The 18,346-nt window shown below is 33.1% G+C and overlaps 1 protein-coding gene across 13 annotated transcripts in view; it reads right to left on the bottom strand.

The window, feature by feature from the left end:
- MBTD1 (mbt domain containing 1) overlaps nucleotides 1–18,346 on the bottom strand; it is a 62,242-nt gene that overhangs the window by 39,444 nt on the left and 4,452 nt on the right. The window contains exon 3 of one of the 13 annotated variants that reach the window (XM_032498089.1): nucleotides 628–707. The exons of the other annotated variants lie outside the window; for them this stretch is intronic. Coding sequence (XP_032353980.1) covers nucleotides 628–630 — 3 coding nt within the window. The 5' untranslated portion in view covers nucleotides 631–707. The remainder of the gene's footprint in view (nucleotides 1–627; nucleotides 708–18,346) is intronic. 13 annotated transcript variants of the gene reach the window in all.

The raw sequence follows: 18,346 nt of genomic DNA, 5'->3' as shown, positions 1-18,346 counted from the left end.
ACTCCATGCAGAGATGCTCTTTTATACACATAAGCTCATCAGCCAGCTTGGTTAGCAGCTAACACATGTTCACTGACCCTTAAATGTCAACACAGACTATCTTATTCTGATTCTACTTCTTAGAGAATATAACCCTAAAATTTCACGGGGCCAATGATTACGAACATTTTGGTTTCAATAATTATAGGCTGTTAACATTAAAAAAAAGTATTATGGTCAAATACATATGGGAAATTTTCCTTACTTCAAAGCCCTCTTTGAACCTTTAATATGCTTATGAACATTATAATAATTTAAGAGGGACATACAGTATGTAGCCTTTTCCAAGGCATTTTTAAGGACTAATTTTCTAGAGAAATGCTCTCTGATATCTTCCACAGTCCCTGCACACAAAGAAAATGATCCTCTATACAACATAAGGGAAATAAGCCCCTGGATGCACACAGCTTGAGGCCTCTGACTGCCGCAAGTGTTGCAGGAATGAGTATCTTGACATACACGTAACCCAAGACGTGCTAGTTAGGAAGCTGTATTCTACTTGGGGAAGTAGTTTTTCTTATATTAGGATAGAATGCTAGTGAACTATATATATGAACTGTAATCAATTTATCCTATGTAAAAACCTACCATTTATTTACTGTGAGGAGCTTAACTGGAAACTCCTGCATCAGACCAAAACCCCAAGGGGGCTGCAACTTCCACGAGAGCTGAAAAATGGGTGGGAAAAAAAATTTGACTATATGCAAAGGGGATATATAAGAGAGCCCCTCTGCCTATGCTGTGGGTGGAGGCTTCTCTGTGATTTGGCAACCAAAGCCCTACCCTCCTGGATTCCTCTGAGATTATAACTTATTCTACCCGAGATGGTCAGAAAATCCCCACATTGAAAGATTACAGTGGTTCCAGGCTACCAGTGTCCCTAGATACCCAGCAATAGCAATACTAAACAATTTCAGAAAATAATCACCTACAATTCAGACCTTTCAGCATTCCCACAGATTTTATCAAGTATCAGGACACAATTAAATATCAAACACACAATAAGCAATTCACCTCAAGTGTCAGCAGAAATAGATTAGGAATCCCAAATAGTTAGGCACTGGAACTACCAGAGACAGAATATAAAATAACCATATAAAAACTGTCTAAGAAGAAATAAAAATATTATTGAAAAATGAACAAAGAATACAAAGCAATCAGGCAGATTTGAAAAGAACCAAACGAAAAACCTAACTGTTATAAAAATAAACACCCAAAAACCTCAATGGATGGGATAAATAGTAGTTTATAAACATGTCTGAAAAATAATTGGGGAAATGGAAGATAAACTTTAAGAAAGAACCCAAAATAGCAAAAAGACAACAAAAACAGAAAATAAGAGGTTAAAAGAACACCAAATGTAAAGATCCAGTAACACATGTCACGACGAATTCTCTCAAAGAGAAAGAACATGGAGAACAGAGAAAGGTAAAGCTGAATGAGATACTGGCTGAGAATTCTGAAAAAATAAGGAAAACATGAATTCATAGATGGAACTACAATATATATTAAGCACAACAAAAAGATATCCACATGTAAACAGATTACAGTGAAAGTGCAGACCAGAGAGAAGATTTAAAAAGTAACCAATCACAATGGTGAATCTCACTAGTCGACAAGCCCAGTTTAGGCACATTCAGTCCCATTAGCTGTTTAGTAACTAACCATGAAAATAGGGACAAACAGGCAAGGATTACCAATCCTGAAGAATGTGAAAGAACAAAACAACTCTTATAAAAAAAAAATCTACAGGAGACAGAAATAATGCAGAGAGCAAAAGAAAACTTCAAAAAAAAAATTATGACAAGTAGATAATAAAAGAGAAAAGATAAAAGTTATATCCAAAAGATACAAAATCCATTTTGATCAAAAGACAGTTTCTATAATGAGAGACCATGCAAGACCAGCTTAATGACTTAAAAAAAAAAAAACCAAGGTACATCATTATAAAAATTACAAAACTCTGACATACTAAAAGCTTCAAGAAAAACACTATGTCTCATAAAAAGAAAAGAGAATTAGGAAACCAGTTGGCTTCTTAATAACACGATTAATAAAAGCAATGCCTTCAAACTTCTAAAGGAAAAAAATTCTTACCAGAAAATTTATACTCAAAACTCCAAGTGAAAATCAATTAAAAAAAAAAAAAAGGAAAAAGTTGGTTCTTTGATAAGATCAGTAAGACTGAGTAACCTCAAATCAGAGACAAGGAAAAAAAGAGAAAAGATACAAACTTTCCAATATCATGAATGAGAGATGACATCATTACAGATTCTATAGATAGTAAGAAGACAGTAAGTATACTACCAACAACCTTAGGCTAATAAATTTGACAACTTAGAAGAAGTGGACAAATTCTTTGAAAGACATGAAACCAAATCTTACACATAAAGAAACACATTACTTGAATAGGTAAATAACTATAATAATCTGAATAGGTAAAAAAACCAAATCTGTAGTTAAAAACTTTCACATCAACAAGGCCCTAATGGCTTCACTGGGGAATTCTACTTAAGAAATACTACAGATTCTACATCAACTCTTCCAGGAACCGAAGAGGATGAAATAGTTTCCTATTCATTCTAAAAGGCCAGCATTACTCTGAGCCCCAAACCAGACAAAGCCATTACAAGAAAACTACAGAATGCTACTTACTCATCAGTATAGAATGCAAACATTTTTAACTAACTTTTAGCAGACTGAATTCAACAGTACATAAAAATAACACAGGATGGCCAAATGGGTTTGGAATACAAAGCTAATTCAACATTGAAAATCAACATTTACCATATTAATAGACTAAAAAAGAAGTCATATGATTATCAAGAAACGCAGAAAAAGCATTTGACAAAATCCAAGATGTACTCCTGATTAAAAAACCTCAGCAAACTAGGAATAGAAGAGAATTTCCTCACCTGATACAGAGCTTTTAGGAAAATCCTAAAGATAGCATCAAATTTAATAGCGAAAATCTGGATTTTTTTCCCTCTAAGACTGGGAACAAAATGAGTATATATGCTTTTGTCACTAAATTTTATTCAATATTGTACTAGAAAATTTAGCCAATGCAAAAAGAAAAAAAAAAAAAAAAAAGAAACAGAAAAGAATCCAGATTGGAAAGAAAGAAATTTAAATAAATCTTTATTCCCAGATATAATGCATCACTGCAGAAAATCTGATGAAACATCCAAAAAGCTACCTGGGCTAATAAGTGAGTTTGGCAAGAACACCTGACACAATAGCAATACAGAAAAATAAGGTGTATTTCTATTTCCTAGCAATAAAAAAACAGAAATTGAAATAAAAATACCATTTATAATAGCATCAAAAACATGAAATAACTGGGGATAAATCTGGCAAAGATGTGCAAGACTGACACCTTGAAAACTATTAGACGTTGTTCTAAGAGTATAAGATCTAAAAAAAAATGGAAAGATGTACTGTGTTCATGAATCAGAAGAATCAATATTGTTAAAATGCCAATTCTTCCCAAATTGACTTACAGATTCAACACAATTAGTCAAAATACAGCAGATTTTGGGATAAAAATTGACAAGCTGATTCTAAAATTCATATGGAACCATAAGGACTTAGAATAGCCAAAACAAATTTTGAGAACAAGAAAGTTCAAAGACATAAGCTTCATGACTTCAAGATGTATGATGAAGTTACATTAATCTAGGCAGTGGGATTTTGACATAAAGACAAACAAATAGATCAAAAGAAACAGAGCCCAGAAATAGACCCATACATATATGGTCACTTGATTTTTTGGATAAGGGTGAAAATGCAATTCAGTGGAGAAAATATAGCATTCAACAAAATGTGCTGGAACAAGTAGATAACCATATGCAAAAAACAAAAAACAAAACCACTTTGATCTATACCTTATATCATAAACAAAAATTAACTCAAAATGGATCATAGATCTAAAAGTAAGAGCGAAAACTATAAAACATCCAGAAAAAATATTGGAGAAAACTTTCACAATCTTAGTTTAGGTACACAAGTATCAAAAATGATTCATTAAAGGAAAAAACTGATAAACTGGACTTTATCAAAATTGAAAACTTCTGGTCTTTGAAAGGCACCACTGAGAGAATAAGACAAGCCACAGACTGGAAAACAGTATTTGCAAATCATGTATCTGATAAAAGATTTGTATCTAGAATATATAAAGAACTACTAAAACTCAGTAATGGAAACAACCCAGGTAAAAGGAAAACAGGCAAAGATCTAAAAAGACAATTCACAAATAAGGTATATGGATGGCAAATAAGGGCATGAAAAGATGCTCAACATCACTGGTCATTAGCAAAATACAAACTAAAATCACAAAATGCTCTTATGCATCTCTTAGAATGACCAAAAAAACCCCCTAAAACCAAAAAACCCTCTCTGGTCTGTGCAGCAAATGGAACTCTCATTCATTGCAGATGGGAATGTAAAATGGTAGAAGCACTTTGGAAAACAGGTAGTTTATTAAAATGCTATACATACACCACTTACCATCCATTCCAATCCTAGATATTTATATAAGAAAAATGAAAGCATAAGTCCATACAAAGACATATAATTGATCATAATAGCTCAAAACTGGTAACACCTAAATGCCCATCAACAAATAAATGAATAAACAAACTATGGTTTGCCCATACAATGATTCCATTTTGCTACTCGGCAATAAAAAAGAATGAATTAACGATACAATAGGAATAAATCTCAATAATAATGAGAGAAAACCTTACAAAAAAAGAGTACATGCTGTATGATTTCATTTATATAAAATTTTAGGAAATGCAAACTCATGTATAGTGACAGAAAACAGACAGGTAGTTTCCCAGGAAGGGATGGGGGCTGGGGGTGAGAAAAAGGTTATAGAGCAGAGGAGACTTCTGGGTTCTGTATCTTGATTATAGTGATGGCTCCATGAGTGTTATATACATTTGTTAAAACTTTATTAAATTGTTTACTTTAAAGGTGTCTAGTTTTAGACTCACAGACATAGAAAACAAGCTTATAGTTACCGGGGGGGAGGGGGTGGGAAGGAATAAAGTGGGAGATTTGCAGATACTACCTACAAATATATATGTATTTATATATTTACAAATAAACATTATATATATACATAGTAGATAAACAAGTTTCTCCTGTATAGCACAAGGAACTGTATTCAATATCTTGTAGTAACCTATAATGAAAAAGAGAACACAAAAAGGAATATATGCATGTATATGTATGACTGAAACATTTTGTATACCAGGAACTGGCACAACATTGTAAATTGACTATACTTCAATAAAAAAGAAAAAAAGATGTCTAGTTTTAATCTCATGTCAGTTTTACTTCAAGAAAGTTGTTTAAAAAAAATCTACAGCCTGTCAATCTATCAACCAAATATAATGGTAGGATAAAGGTATTTTCAGATAATGCCAACTCTCAAAAAACTTAGCTCCCATGTTCACTTTACTCAAGAAATTACTAGAAGACGTGCTTCATTATAACATCAAAGTAATGAAGAAAGAAGATCTAACACAGGACAGAGGTAAAGGTAATTTCCAAGACAATGACAAAGGGATGCCCCTTGGATGACAGGTGTGCTGGAGGCTGGAAAGCAAGCAGACTATATGAGAGAAGGAGGATGAAGGATGGAGGTTGATGGGGCTCTAGGATAAAAATGAATTTTTGTGTTTGACAGAGTTTGTTGGAGGATTTGAAAAGATATTTTAAATAATGATTAAATGCAAAAAAATGATTAACTCCAAGAAAAAAGTTATACTAAAAAAAGGAACACAGTACAATGACTAGGCTGAGCAGCAGTAAACACTATTCATATAATTATACAAACATTAATGTTTTAATGAAGTGGATAGCTATAAAGATATGGTGATTCCTCATTTCTCAATGACATTAAAAATAACAGAAGCAAGTTTTTTGATCAATTTGAATAAAAAGCTTGGAGGATGAAGATAAAAGAGTAAATGTCAATTTACATTTATTGTCCGAGTTACACGTCTTTTCATAAAGCTTAATTTATTAAATGTAAGTGACTATTCTTTATATATGATTATGTCCTCCCTATTCTCTTTAAGGAAGGTAATAGTAAATAGCTATTTTTTACTGTAAAATATTTAATTTTTATTTACAAGTTATTTATAGCATTTATATTAAGTTCCAACAGATTTACAGAAAATTTGAAGATACAGTACTTTTCCTATACCCAAAATGTTTCCCCTATCTTACACTGGTATTGTACACTTGTTGTAATTAATGAACCAATATTGATACACTGTCATTAACTAAGTCTGTACTTTATTTAGATTTCCTTCATTTTTACCCAATTTTTTTTTCCTGTTCCAAGATCCCACATTACATTTAGTGTAATGTAAACTCCTATTGGCTGTGACAATTTCTCAGGTTTTCTTGGTTTTTGATGACCTTGACAGTTTTGAGGAGTACTGGTCAGGTATTTTTGCTGAATGTCCCTACTGTTGGGATGTGTCTCGTAACTTCCTCAAGATCAGACTGGGGTTATGTTTTTGGGATGAAGATCAGAGGTAAAATGCCCTCTGTAGTATATCATACACCAAGGATACATCTTGTCAACATAACTTATCCCTATTGATGGTGACCTTGACCACTTGCCTGAGGAAGTAGTCATCAGGATTCTCTACTTAAAAATTACTCTTCACCCCTCTCCATACTGTACTCTTTGGAAGAAAGCGACTATTTGAAATCCACACTTAAGGAATGGGGAATTATGTACCCCTCCTTGAGGGTGAAATATCTACACAAATTATTTGGAATTCTTTCATGCAGACTTCTTTTCCTTCTCTAAGATAAAAATTTCCTCTTTTTGTGTTTGAAGTTTTCTCAACATTAGATTCACTGTACACTGCAATATTACATCACTGACACTACCTTTCTCATGGTAGCACATCCAGATTACATGATGCTCATCTGCCCCTTACTGGTGATGATAAGTTTGAAGACTTGGTCTAGCTTTGGTCTGGTTCTCCATTGGTGTCTATTTTCCCTCTTTCAATAAGCAATCTACAGGGAGACACTTCAAGAGCATGCAAATATTCTCCTCCTCAAAACTTCACTCCAGATTCAGCATCCAATGATGATTCTTACCCAATCTTTTACTATCATTTTCCAACCCCAGAATTCCTTCCATATTCATCAGCTGGCATTCTTCTGTAAGGAAGATCCTTCTTTTTTCTCTTATGGGTATTAACTTACGGATTCCTACTTTTCAATTGCTTATAATTCATTATTGTCCTAATTATTTGGGGGCTCAAATTATGCCAGATTTGGCCAGTGGGAGCCCATTCAAGCCAACTCCTATGTCATTCTGACATGCCCCTAGTATTTTTTGAGTTATCCTTTACTTTCTGGCCTATCAAGACACTCTAGGCTTACACTTTTTCCTATCTCAGTCCTGGAATCAACCATTTAATCAAAGAGCCTCGGTTTCTTTTCTGGGGGATGTCAAATAATGATTGAGGTACTCCATGTGCTGTTTCTTGGGTATCTCATTGCTTCTGGAGCTCTTCAGTGCATGGAGTTGGAATATATATGTACACATGTATGTGACATGTGTCATATGTATATACAATATATTTTAGAAAATCATGAGTTCACAGTTACACCTCCAATTCCAATCCATCCCCACAGGGCTTTTCCTTACCTTCCCACATCTGTATGTCTCTCTCTTCTTCCAGTGAAAAACCTGGCTTCCAACAAAATTAACATTTACTCATTTGCTCCACCCTCTTACACATTTAACTAGCTTCAGAAACACAACATCCATACTTGATACAAAAGTAAACTTTTGAATTCAGATTTTCTTTGAAGGCTTTTCTCCCCGAACTGAGGGAAGGAGTACTGAGTTTAAGAGTTTCTTGGATTAGTTATTTCTCCATCCTTCAATGTGGTTATGTTACTCATTTGAAATAAATCCAGTTTGGTCTGCTTTTGGTTTTAGTTTCCTCTGACATCCTTATTGAATTAACTTGGTCTTTTTGGACTATCAAAAAAATTCACCCTGCTTTCAAGTATAAAGAACTATACCATAAGGTATAACCTGGAGCAATGCTATTTCCTTCCCTACCTCATCAACTCTTGGGTGACCAATTTTATTACTCTCTGGCTCATCTTGTGTATGTTATGAAAAGGTAAATAGGTGTATTTATGCTTCTTTATTTCCTCTTCTTTCTTACACAAAAAGCCACAAACTAAATTCCTCTGTCCTTTCCTTTCATTAATTTACAAATATATCCTGGAAATCACTTTATTTCAGTGCAAAGACATCTCCTCATTCCTTTTTGAGCTACACTGTACTCCATTCTGTGTATGTTTATTTAACCAATCTCTCATTTGGACATTTAGTAGTTTTCAATGTTCTGTAATTACAAATATTGCTGCAATGTACACACACACACACATATAAATTGCTTGAGGTATACTTTCAGGGTATATTCTCAGAAGCAGAATTTCTGGGTAGAAGGGTGACTATCTATGTAATTTTGTTAGGTATTGTCCAATTCCTCTCCATGGAAATTTTACCATTTTGCATTTGTGCCAGCAGTAGTGTTTTTTTTGTTGTTGTTGTTTTTGCCAATATGCTGGATGAAAATGGTATGTTAGCATAGTCTTTCTTTTTTAAAACATCCTACTTGGAAATAACTTCAAACTTTCAGAAAAGTTGGAAAAATAGTATAGTGAAATTTTGTATACTCTACTCAGATTCACCAATAACTAAAAATTTGCCCCATTTGTTTTACTTTTCTTTTGAAATATATAATTTTTTTCTGAACCATTTGAGAGTTGCATACAATGTGTCATTATCCCTAACTATTTCAATGTGCATTTCCTAAGAATATAAACATTCTCTTTTAACTATAGCATAGTTATCAGTTTCAGAATTTAACAATATTTTGCCTTAATTTACCATCCATAGTCCAATGGACCCAATAATGTCCTTTATAGCATTTCTTCCCTCCAGATCAGGATCATGTTGTATTTGTTTCCTTTAATCTGGGAGATTAATTTTGGAGAATGCAGGCCTCCTCCCCTTTTTCTAAAAGAATGCTTCTCACATGGGGTTCATCTGAAGTTTCCTCACGTTCAGGTTATATATCCCCATAATACTACCTAAGTGACGTATCCCTCTCAGAGTATTACATCCAGAGGCACAAGATGCGTATCTGCCCCTCACTAGTGATGTTCACTTTGATCACTCTGCCAAGGTGTTGCCCAGTTTTTGCACTGTATACTTACCATATTTCTCCTTGCAACTAATAAGCAAACTTGGGGACACTTAAAAAATACAAATGTTCTGTTTCTCACTGAAATCCCACCCACTTCATCCCTAAATTAGGGATCAAGTAACTTCTGCCAAACCAAACATTACTGTGATGGCTGCCAAATGATTTCTAATTCTAGTACTCATTTACCAGTCAGCAGGGAACTCCCCCACCATTCCACTTGTGTATCTACCTACCTACTCATCATCAGTATGAATTCGCTAACTCCTATTCCACCCCTCTAATGGTGTATAACTCATTACCGTCCTTAATTATTTGAGGGCTCAAATAATCTCAGATTTGGCAACTAGCACCCCCTTGAACTGGCTCCTACATCATTCTGACATGGTCAACTTTAGAGTAATGCCTTATTTTCTGGGATATCAAGAAATTCCAGGATCATTTTATACCTCTGCTGCTTCGTCCCTGAAATCAACCATTCCTCCAAGGAGCTCTCATCCTTTTTAGTGGGGACTGGTATTAAAAATCAGTATAGTCCTACACTGAACCATTTTTGTACCTTCTTGTGTGTGTGAAATTGTCTGTTCTTATCTTCTGCTCTTTTTTCTTTAGTGTTTTTAATCTTTAAATTTTTTTCAAAATTCTCTGTATTTAAGAACCTATCCTGAATTTACCATTGTCTGTTACATATGGCAAATTTTGATCTTGATTATGGAGTTTTTTGCCATGCAATTTAAAAAATTTAAAAACAATTTTTGTGGGGAGGTAATTAGGTGTGGATGTGTGTGTGTATATATATATATATATTTTTTTTTTTTTAATGGGGGTACTGGGGATTGAACCAAGGACCTCGTGCATACTAAGCACACACTCTACCACTGAGCTATACCTTCCCCCCTAAATATTTCTTGTTCAAAGCAAATCCTTATGAACTTAAGTATTTTATCTACTTTTTGTTGCTAATGTAAATGTAATTTCCCCTTTTGTTATATTGTCTACTTGGTTACTGAATACATTAAGATTATTTTAAATACTGCAATCTTGCTAAATTATTTTGAAAGTTGTATCATTGAATTTCTAGGGCATTCCAGGCAAACTATCATGTTACTTGCAAAGAAACTTTTCATCTTTTTTCCATTATGCCTATAAATGTTTTTTTCCCCTAACTGTGTTGGTTCATATTTCCAGCACAATGTTAAATGGTGGAGACAACAGACACCCTTACTTCATTTCTTAATCTTAGTGTTTCCCTATTAAGTGGCTTTAGAATTAAGGTGTGTGCACATATTTACAAAAATCATGTTAAGGAAGGATTTATCCATTCCTGTTTTCTCAAAAGCTTTTATTAGGAACAGGTGGTATATTTTGTCACAGACTTTCCCAGCATCTAGAAAGAGAATATGATTTTTCTCCTTAGAGCTATTAATATGGTAAATTATATCAGCAGAATTCCAAATACTGAATCATCTTTGTATTTCTACTATAAAGCTCACTTCATCACAATGCATTTTAATATGGTATTAGACTGCACAATATTTAGAGTTTTACATTGACATTCATAAATATCTAATTTCTATTTTTTGTGCTATCTTTATCAGGTTTAGAAATCACTGTAACTCTTGCTTTATAAAATAATTAGGAAGTTCTCTTTCATTCTCTCTACTTTTTTTATTTTGGGGGGTGGGGGTGGGGGTAATTAGGTTTACTTATTTATTTTTAGAGGAAGTACTGGGGATTGAGCCCAGGACCTTGTGCATGCTAAGCATGTACTCTACCGCTAAGCTATATGCCCTCCCCCCTTTCTTTCATTTTCTATGGTGTGAAATGATTCATGTAGCATTGCAACTATGTGGTCTCTAAAGGTTTTGTAGAACTTCCTTGTGAAATCATTTGGGCCTCATGTTTTGTGGGATAGCTCCTTGATAAATTTCTCTATTTCTTGATAAATTTCTCTATTTCTTCAACGGAAATAGTTTAAGTTTTTTTTTTAATCCCTAGCGAGGCCAATTTTCTTAAACTGTATTTTCCTAAGAAATAATCCATTTCATCTAGGTTTTCAAATTTACTTGCATAGAGGTGTGCAAAATAGTTGTGTATGATTTCCTCAGTTTCTTCTAATCACTTCCCTTGTCATTTCTTATTTTGCGAATTTGTGCTTTCTCCTTTCCCCCTTGATTAAACTAGCTAGTGGTTTATGCATTCTGTGAATCCCCCCGCCCCAAAATCTAGAATTGACTTGCAATTTGATACGTAGTTTTTCTGTTCTTCAACTCATTAATTTCTACTTTTATCTATTATTTTCTTTTTTGTGTTTTCTTTTTGCTTACTTTGTTGTTCATTTCTGAGTTGGAGACTATTTGTTTTCATTCTTTCATTTTTACTATGTTAAAGTAACCTGATAAGGCCCAAGATGGAGTTGCTCATGCTAAGTCCCATGTCAGCAAATCAAAATTTAGTAGCTAGGTTTCTACACTCAGCTCTCCCAGAAAGGACAGGCCTAGGTCAATCTATCAACACAAGTTACTCCACTGTAACAAATCAGCAAATGCCCAGTACAATTCTTTTGTTCCTCCTGCTCACTTTGGTCTATAAAAATGTCTCATCTTATGTAGCTCTTCAGAGCTCTTCTCTGCTAGATTGGATGCTGCCCAATTTATCAATCACTGATAAAGCCAAAGATCTTACATAAAATTTGTTATTTTTCTTTTACAACTGAAAATATAGGTATCCAGGAGTATGAATTTTCCTCAGCTAATGCTTTAAATGTTTTCCAGATTATGTGTATGCAGTATTTTCATTATTATTATTTTTTAGAAACTGTAATTTGTTTGCATTTCCCTTTTACCCGAGTTGTTTATTTTTTTAAATTGAAGCATAATTCTGAATGCACATCAAGATACAGAACTTTTCTGTCACTCTAGAAAGCTCCCTCACGTCCTTTCCCAGTCAGTTTTTCCCTCCCCACCCCCATTTTAGTACTAGTTAATTTTGCATATAGCTAGGATTTTATAGAAATGGAATAAAACCATACATTTTTGTATCTATTTCACGCAGCATAGTATTTTTGAGATTTATCTTATGTTACTACATGTATAATGGTTCATTGCTTCTTACTGCTAAGTAATACTGCACTTTATCAATGTATTAGTCTAACCATTCTCAACCCAGATTTGACTACTATGAATAAAACTGCTATCAATATGCTTGTACAGGGCTTTCTAACATACAACAGAAGGTTTCTAAATATCAAGGTAGTGCCCTTTTGCTTTTTGGTTTTGCTTTTGTTTTCTTGAATGGGATCTAAAATGATGTTTTCCTAATTATCAATAACTTTTGTGAATATTCTGTTTGAAAGAAAGCATATTCTCTATTAGAATGTAGTGATGGATATACCTGAAGATCTGCTTTATTATGTTGTTTAGGTATTTTATACCCTGATATTTTGTCTACTATACCTACCTTGTGCTAAGAGCATTTAAGTCTCCATTTTTAGTGTTTCTTTTGACTGTTTCCGTTTTTACAGTTTCTGATTTAAATAGACTTGCTGATAATTGTTGTATCTTTGTTGTGAACTGTAGTTTTAGCATTTAAACAGTCCTCCTTTGTCTTGTTTAATGCTTTTTGGTTTGACTTCTAATTTGGTATCAGTATTGCCAACTCTGCATTCTTATTTCTATTGGCTTAGTATATCTTTATCCATCCTTTTATTTTTAGCTGTTTTAAGGGCTTTTTGTATGTTATAAAGTTGGGTTGTGATTTTTAAGCCTATCTGAAAATATTTTTAATTGGTGAGAGAATCCTCCTTGATATGACCGGTATTTTGTTTTCAATTGTCATATTATTTTCTTCTAATTTATGAGTGCATTATACAATATTTATTGTATTTTTTTCCTTCATGATGGTTTTCTTTGCTTGGTCTTTAAAAAATTCCTTCAGTATTTTGAAGAGTTTGTATCCTTTTTTCTAATGCTTATCCTTGAATTAGTATCTTTTACCACTCCAGGTTTCTTTTTTCTTACCCAACGTTTCTTTCAGTTTCAGATAGTATTCTCTGAGTCTCTTGTAATGGCCAAACTAAAGTCATCACTTTTATTCTAATTTTTCTCTTTTCCCTTTACCCGCCCGTATTTTTTAGCTGCAATCTCTCTCCTTTGTCACAACCTTATCATTTATGCACTATTCTTTTACCTTATGTTCCTACTCTTGGTTTTAATCTTAGTTTAAAAAGATATATAAGTAAAATATTGTTACTTTTTGCAGAAAATTTCACAAACATCTCTTAGATGAGGTCATCCTTCAATAATTTTCCCAGGAAGGGCCTAGTGAGTACAGTATTCTCTGAGTTCTTGGCATGTCCAAAACTGTTATTTTATACTCTTGAAGGATAGGTGACTGGGTATAAAATCTTAGGTTAGCATTTTCTTTCCTTATGCTGCTCCACTATCGTCTTGCTTTGTACGTTGCTTTTGAGAAATCCAATACCATTCTAATTATCTGGTCCTTGTACGTCACTTCATCATTTTGCTTGGAGGCCCAGAGAATTTTTCTGTATCTTTAAAGCTAAATAGCTTTACTAAAATATATACTGGAGTTTATCTTCTGGTATGAACTTTTGATGCATTTGAAATTCAAGAGTCAGATCTTTTATTCCAGAAAGTTTTCTTAGATTATGGTTTTAAATATTACAGATTTATTCTTTTCCTTCTTGAGAGACATCAATTACACTTAAGACTTTTTAGACTCATCTTTCATTTAAAGTCAATTTAAAAGAATAAATTTCATTCTCTTGTTTTCCTTCTATGTCTTTTATTATACTTGCATTTGATTCTGTTGTTTGTTGGGAAACTTGTAACTTAGACTTTATTTCTTAAACTAGACATATTTCTTATGACTTTTTTCTTCTCTTTTCTCAGTTTAATCTGACTTTATTTCTTCCTGTCTTTTGTCCCTTTCTGTTGTTTTATATTTCTGAATGACATTTTTTTTAAATCATTATTTCCATCCAAATACTGGCTTGAGGATGCTTTATTTCATTTTGAGTATTAATATGTTAACTTTCTTCTGCCTCATATTTTTCTTTATCCGGGGGGGGGTGGGGGCGGACAGATTTTCATCAGCTGATATGCTTTGATTCATATTATTTGTTTTTTTCTTATAGAATTTCTGTATGGATGTGGTCCAATCTCTTCTATTTCTACTCATTTTATGGTCAGAGTTCCTAGTTCAAGAATTGTCTTAAGTTCCTCTTTTTGTGAAAGATTATTTTTTCCTTTTCCTTCATTCTCTTTACGGCCATGACTCCAAGTCTCCATGTCTTCACTCCTTCCCTATGAAGTACTACTTATAATTTCAGGGTACCAATTCTGGTATTGCTTACTTTCAAGCACTTCTCTGGGGCTAGAGCTGTGATCTATCATATTTCAAGCCATATTCATTATTTTGGAACTTAAAATGTTGGATTTTTCTCTTTGGGAAGTGGTATTTTCTGCTTCACCTAAGCCTTCCATCCCCCTAAATTCTTTTAATGAATTTGTTAAGCCTACCCTTTCCTACTCTTCATATCCACAGGAATGGGCAGAATCTGATTTCTCTACTTACAGGTAATCTGAAGGTTGTGGTAATCTGTTTCTTAATGCTGAAGGCAGGGGTGGTGTGTGATTTCTATGTGCTTTTTGTTGGGTTTTTTTGGTTCATCAGTAGGTGAGTGGGAAAATTGCATCAGGCTTCTGCCACTGTTCTCCAGATTTGGAAGTCTACACATACACATTTAAGTAGTATATTAGAATATATTATTTTAGAAATACTGTTTTTTCCATTTTCTGAAACACTTCATCTGTCATACATTAGATTCACCTGACAATTTTACAGACTAAGTCTTCTTTATTTTCATCTAATTTGGTTTAGAAACACATTTTACCCTACACGAGTTTTATTTATAAATTTCATGATAGCCTTAAGAACTATTTTTGCTAACTATTTATAAAAAGCCTGTTATAATTAGGACTACAACTAATCTAAATAATACAACTTACAGGATATGTTGTATGTGTCAAGGACACTCTAAGCACTTAATATGTAGTAATACATTTAATCCTTACACTGTTGTTATTCCCATTTTACAGATGAGGAAGTACAGGTTCAAACAGGCTAAGTAATTTGCCCAAGGTCATATAGCTAAAACGAACACTAGCAATATGAGTCAAGGAAATTATCTTAAATCTATCTTCAATTTTAACCTCCTTTCTCTTTTTACTTAATTACGGTTTTATCAGCTAATTTCTTTAAGTACAGAAGTCAAAGATCAAATAAAACTTTCAGGTAGTGTGCCTTTTTGACCACTTTCTCAAAGTAAAACTGAAATATCATGTTAAGTGACTCCTGAAGGCCTTGAATATAGGTGATAGGACGATTGTAGATGGGGAAACCTTACCTAATACTAGGGCATGTATGGTGACTCCTCATCCACTACAGAGGAAGTCAAAAGATACTGTCTAAAATTCATTCATGAAGTAACATGAGCCTAATATTTAGAATTATGGAGGTAGTTCAAAAAGATGAAAGAATTAAAAATAGCTGTCTTCATGAAAGCTATAGTGGGAAGAGAAAAAAAGATTGCTGTAAGGGATCCCCTTTTCAGGTATTTTTATTATTGTTACATGGTACTATCAAGAGAACATATTACTTTTGTAAACATAAAGTGAATTTTTATAAAGTATAAATTATCTCTAAAAATTCATTAAACTGGTAAAAATTAAGAGATTGATGATATCTCGCACTGCCATATTTATATGTGGGAGAAACAGCATTCATATACAGTTGGTAGGGAGGCAAATGTATGCCATCTTTTTGGAAAGCAATTTCTATTACTTAACGAAAATTAAAAAAAGTAACTATGCTTCCAACAGGCAATCTCATTTTTAGGAATTCGTGCTTCAGATACACTCATGGGACACAAGAATCTATCTATGTGGAAGGATACTTTTTGTAGCAAGTGAAAAACTGAAAGCAATCTAGCCATAAGTAGGGGAATGATTAGCAATAGGTAAAATAGGTGAAAAAAGTAAATTGCTAAATATGAACAGTATGATTCATTTTTTATTAAAAGAAACAATATATGCTGGTATATGCACAGATTGATATATCTATGTCTGTTAATATATATATTTAGAAAGATCCTATTAAGAATAAATAGCTAAACCATTAATGGTGAGAATGGGATGGAAGGATAATTTTAACCGTTCCATATTTTTCATTTTTTTTAAAGCAAATATGTTAACACTTCTATAATGAAAAATAAAACAAAAAAGGTTTTTATGGTGACAAAATGTAGGAAGGAGTCATAAATCACAGCAGAATTTCATTTTCCTACTGTGACTGTCACCCTGATGAACCTTCCTTCTTGTGAAATTCATAAAGGAATTGAAAAGGTATAACCATTAATTTACTTGTATAATCACCCAAAGGTTCCAATAAAAGCATAAATTTCTCTAGGAGAAACATTACAGAAAACATTAGTGATTCCAAATGCAAGCATGCAAATAATAATAGTATAATTTCAATATGAACAGACTAATCAAAAGTTAACCAGCTCTCCATTATCTGTACCAAGAGGGTACAGTGGCCCACATAATTTTCAAAGTCCTCACTTCACTATTGGCATACAAGTCACTGGATTCAACAGAAGTGTCTTTATGCTTTCTAAGCTTACTATTGGGAGAAAAATAAATGGTAAGGATTTGAGATTATTGGGTTTTTGTTTCTTACAAGTTCAATGTGAAAGAAAGAATAAATCCATGTCAATGATGTAATCAAACTGAAAGCAATAACATCTTGAATATCCGAATTAGAGAAACTGAGAAGTACCCAGGGATGGATAGGAGAGGACAGTATTTTACATAATAATATTCTATAATTTAAAGCAATAGTGAGCAAAAGGAAGCTATGCTTTGATATATATAAAAATACAAATTTCCATCTCTTTGGGATCAAGGTCTAGTTCTATTATTTAGGATTTTGGATGCAACAGTTACTTAGGACTCAGTTTCCCTCTCTCCAAATAAGGAAAACACCACTTACCACACAGGAAGGATGTATGACAAAATAAAATAATTCACATGAATGGGCTTTCAATCCTTCAGAGAAGAAAGCTATGACCCTTAAGTATGAACCTGAAAAGCTAATTAAAAATAAGATGACCATGTCAAAATTAAGTCTGAAATGTAGTAGCCTAGAGGGGCTACATTAAACATCACTATTAGCTATTAATTCTACTCCAAATAACAGAATTTATACTGTGGCTGGGACTGTAGTATAAATGTAATGTGAGCAAACAAGCAAAATAATTTATTAATGTTAATGTCAAAAAATAAGTTAAATAGGTTTTTAGCATCATGTTGACTTGATAAACCTGAAAATATTGATGTAAAGTGATGATATTCTCTTGTTGTTTATCTTTAAAAAATACATTTGAAGCTGGCTGCTCAAAAGATATACAATCACTGAATAATAATAACTATAGGGTATTGATATTGGAACAATTAAAATACAGTTGAACACACATGTATGCAAGGGGGTTATTTTTCTGGTGTATAAAATAATCTGAAACTAGCTAATTAAAGTTTTGAAGTCTACAAGTAAAGTAATAAATGGTACTACCCAATATTTACTGAGCAATATATGCAAGTATTATGCTAAGTACCAGAAATTTTAAAAAATATTACGTTTAATACGCATGTCCTAAAACCAGACTACAAACTATGGCCAAATAGTTGGGAGAACAAGAAATCACAAAGTTAATTAATGAGTATTATCTACAGCTAGTTCTATAATATAAGTAGGAATTAGATAATGCACTGAAAAGGGGGAAAAGGAGACCTTGGAAAGATATCTCAACATTTTAGTTATTTATAGCAGCTCACATCTTCTTATACAGTGGTCATCACATCTGACTGGAGGTTTACAGAAACCTTGGGAAGAAGGCAGGGCTGATGTTTGGTCCTTATTTTAGATGAGGAAAATGAAAGTTGAAGAAATTA

The sequence above is a fragment of the Camelus ferus genome, chromosome 16 (assembly GCF_009834535.1).
Source record: "Camelus ferus isolate YT-003-E chromosome 16, BCGSAC_Cfer_1.0, whole genome shotgun sequence".
NCBI classification, from domain to species: Eukaryota; Metazoa; Chordata; class Mammalia; order Artiodactyla; family Camelidae; genus Camelus; species Camelus ferus.
The sequence above is the reverse complement of the archived record's forward strand: the minus strand, read 5'-3'. Positions and strand labels throughout refer to the sequence as shown.